This window comes from Etheostoma spectabile, chromosome 21 (genome assembly GCF_008692095.1).
Source record: "Etheostoma spectabile isolate EspeVRDwgs_2016 chromosome 21, UIUC_Espe_1.0, whole genome shotgun sequence".
NCBI lineage: Eukaryota > Metazoa > Chordata > Actinopteri > Perciformes > Percidae > Etheostoma > Etheostoma spectabile.
Window position 1 is genome coordinate 10,284,759 of NC_045753.1, and position 3,319 is coordinate 10,288,077.

A 3,319-nucleotide genomic window follows, 5' to 3' on the forward strand; every position below is an offset into this window, starting at 1 on the left:
ACACACACTAGTTCACCAAAATCTCCAAAAGAACTACTTCCATTTGTTTTTTGAAAATAAAAGCATGTAAACCTATTCTGGTAGAACCTCTAAATACAATTATGAACCTGAAAACGAGCAGAATGTGGGTGCTTTAAATGCAATTTGGAGGAACTTTACACCTGGAAAAAAAAGCCATTCTGCATTTTAACCCTAACCAAAGTTGATAAAAAAAACACACAGATATTGTTCCCAAGTTGTGTCGTCTTGTGTTTTTGCCAATGTTGTAATTCAACGAAGTACAAACTGTACTGTACTTAATTGTTTGTTAATTTCTGGAAACTTTTACTTTTACTCCACTACATACACTCGTACGTTGGAGTGAAAGTTTCTTTCTCACAAAAGACTTTAATTCTGTTTCTGTTTCTCTCCTTGCTGACGTCAGATTTGATGTTTAAAGGCGTGGAGACCCTGATTATTATGCTTCACTATAAGGAAGCAACAACAAAGTTCATAATCAAAGTTTTTTTAAAATTTATTTTACTTCTAATACGTAAATACATTAAATAATCTAAAACTACTTTTGATACTTAGGTACAGTAAATATTAGATACTTTAAGACTTTTACTCAAGTAGCCTAGTATTCTAAAAAGTAACTTTAACTTCTATCAAAGTTATTTTCTGTTAAGATACTTGTATTTGTACTCAAGAAATGCTTTCAAGTACTTTATATAAGACTGGGTTTTGCAGATGACCTGGTCTCCAGCTCCGATGTCGTCCTCCAGACGGTCAATGTGGACTCCCTGTGCGATGTCGGGGGACTGCTCCTCCAGGGCCACCAGCACGTTACAGGTTTTATAATCAAAACCTGGACCGACAGAGAGAATGAGAGGGGGACATGCAGGGTTTATTTATTTATAGATATCATTATCAGACTTGAACAAAACTCTTTGACAAAGGTCCAGAGGTTAGTTTCTTCAATAACTGGTGATGCTGGAGCCAGAGCAGAGTGCAGGATCTTCCTTTTTCAGGTCTAATGTGATGTTTTCCAATGCAACGGCATCAAAGAATTGTTGGAAGTGTTTCTTCGCATTGTTTTTATTAAACATCAGACACAATGGATAATACATTTCAGAGCCATGATGAGAACCACAGTTAAAGGGAAAGAAAAACAATAGTAAATATTAAATATTGTTCTTTGTATCTCAACAGGTCCAAGGAAAAGAGAGCCATATACATACACAGAACAAACAAATACATCGTTTCATCAATCAGGCATACTGTACACATGTCAATGCAACTGCAACACAGAGTTTCCCTTCGGGGATCAAGAGTATTTCAGTACAAAGGTATTTCTGATTCTGATTCACATGAATATGTACAGTCCAGTTGCATGAACACCAGTTCATGCTAGTGAAAATGTAAAATTTCCAGCCAAAAGGAATACTCAGTATTGATGGTGGTGGCAAATATTCATAAAAAAGACAAGTTTGTGAACAGGCAACACTGATTTTGATAAGGAAAAACGTAGACACGCTAGACACGCATGTCGTCCCTCCTCTCTCTCCCCCTTCCTGTCTTCAAGCTATCCTGTCAAATAAAGGCCAACATACTTTTTTAAAGAACTCCTGACTGACAAATTGTTAGGTTCCTGTGTTTGTAGACAGACAATGATTTCCAGTCCAGTCATGCTTGTAGTTGAAGCTATTGTTGGAGGAACGGGTGTAGAGATGTAGTTCTCCTCACCTTTGTTTGAGTTGTCGTATCCGATGTCTCGGATGGTTTCTCTCACCACCTTCTGGTAGTCCACGTGGGCTCGGGACGTGATCTCCCCACACAGCAACACCATGCCGGTCTTACACACCGTCTCTGTTTCAACGCACAGAGGACATCACGCTGCATGTTGGTCTGGATACCGTAAAGTTGGGCTCTGATGAACCAATTCCTTCTGACGACTTTAAAATGATTACGTCAGACTGAAGGGATCAGAGGTTTTTTAAGAAAGTCAGTTTTGAAGAATAATTGCTTGCAGTGTTGTCATGCCATGTCGGACTTTAACCCTTGTGTTGTCTTCCCATCAAAATTAAAAAATTAAGACTTTTGTTGATGCTTTTTATCGATGTTTTTCTTTTTTAAAGTTATTTTTTCAGGGTTTTATTCCCTTTATTTTTAGACAGGACAGATGTGTATGTGTGAAAGGGGGAGAGAGAGAGGGGGGAGTGACATGCAGCAAAGGGGCCACAGGCCAGAGTCGAACCCCGGCCCGCTGCGTCGAGGGGCAAGCCTCCATACATGGGCATCCGCACAGACCACTGCGCTATCTGGATGCCCTTTTTATTGATGTTTTTAACTTTTTCTTACACTTTTGTCCCTTTTTTCAACACTTTGGATGCTTTTTCCAATGTTTGTCACTTTTTATTTTTATTTATTAACTTAGTTTTATAGTTAGTTTTGGAATTTATGATCAATAAACCTCATTTATAGGAAATTATACCCAATGTTTGAGTTAGAAAAGCAGAAATTAGGGATTATTTAGACTAAAATTAAAGGAATGGATGTTAATGATAATCACAGACTGGAATATGTCAACTTTTACTCAATACTATTTCAAAAACACTTCAATGTTTTTCTCCAAATGCTATAAAATTTAATAAGACTTCTCTAAATTAATGAAAGTAGAGATTTGTACTTGCCAGAGCGTTGTGTGGAATCAATCATGTTATTTTTGGGTAATTAAAAAGAACAATGATATAGGAAAACGGGTCAATTTGACCCCTGGACAACATGAGGGTTAAAGAGTACTCCAGAGTTTTTGCAGCAAACTGCTAGAACATTGTCTGACTCACACAAAAATCTATTAAAAGCAATGCAGCATATCTAGAGATATTGTCTTTCTTTAATTCCACACGTTATTCTTCCTTGTTAAAACCTGTTACCTGTATTACCCACAATGCAACTGTGTAACCTACTGTACACACCACAAGCCACTTTGGCGTCCGCGTCCTGCTTCAGGTGAGCGTCCAGCACAGCGTCACTGATCTGGTCACATATCTTATCTGGAAAACAAGAGATTATTAAACATATTAACATCTGTTTGTGTGCCCGTTTGTTCCCTCGTGCAACCTTCTGCTGCACATTCCTCCTCTCGGCCGAGCCCGAAGATATCAGGTTTCACCGCTCCGTCACCGGACTACACATCGCTCTTATTAGGAGCTGCAGCGCTAAGAATAGACTCATCTGTAACTGTAACTCCATCTGATCATCAAAGCTCCGCCATGCTGTCGTCTACTGCAGTGGCTCTCAACCTTTTACAGCCAAATAATGAAGTGTTTGTGACCCC

General features: G+C 38.7%; 1 protein-coding gene across 1 annotated transcript in view; it reads right to left on the minus strand.

The window, feature by feature from the left end:
- Window positions 1-3,035, minus strand: part of LOC116671201 (S-adenosylmethionine synthase) — a gene marked incomplete at its 5' end in the record, with an annotated part of 8,212 nt that extends 5,177 nt beyond the window's left edge. Inside the window, 3 exon segments of the mRNA XM_032502242.1 lie at window positions 735-847; window positions 1,726-1,848; window positions 2,958-3,035. Of these exon segments, the coding sequence (XP_032358133.1) occupies window positions 735-847; window positions 1,726-1,848; window positions 2,958-3,035 (314 nt within the window).
- Window positions 3,036-3,319: the final 284 nt, after the last annotated feature.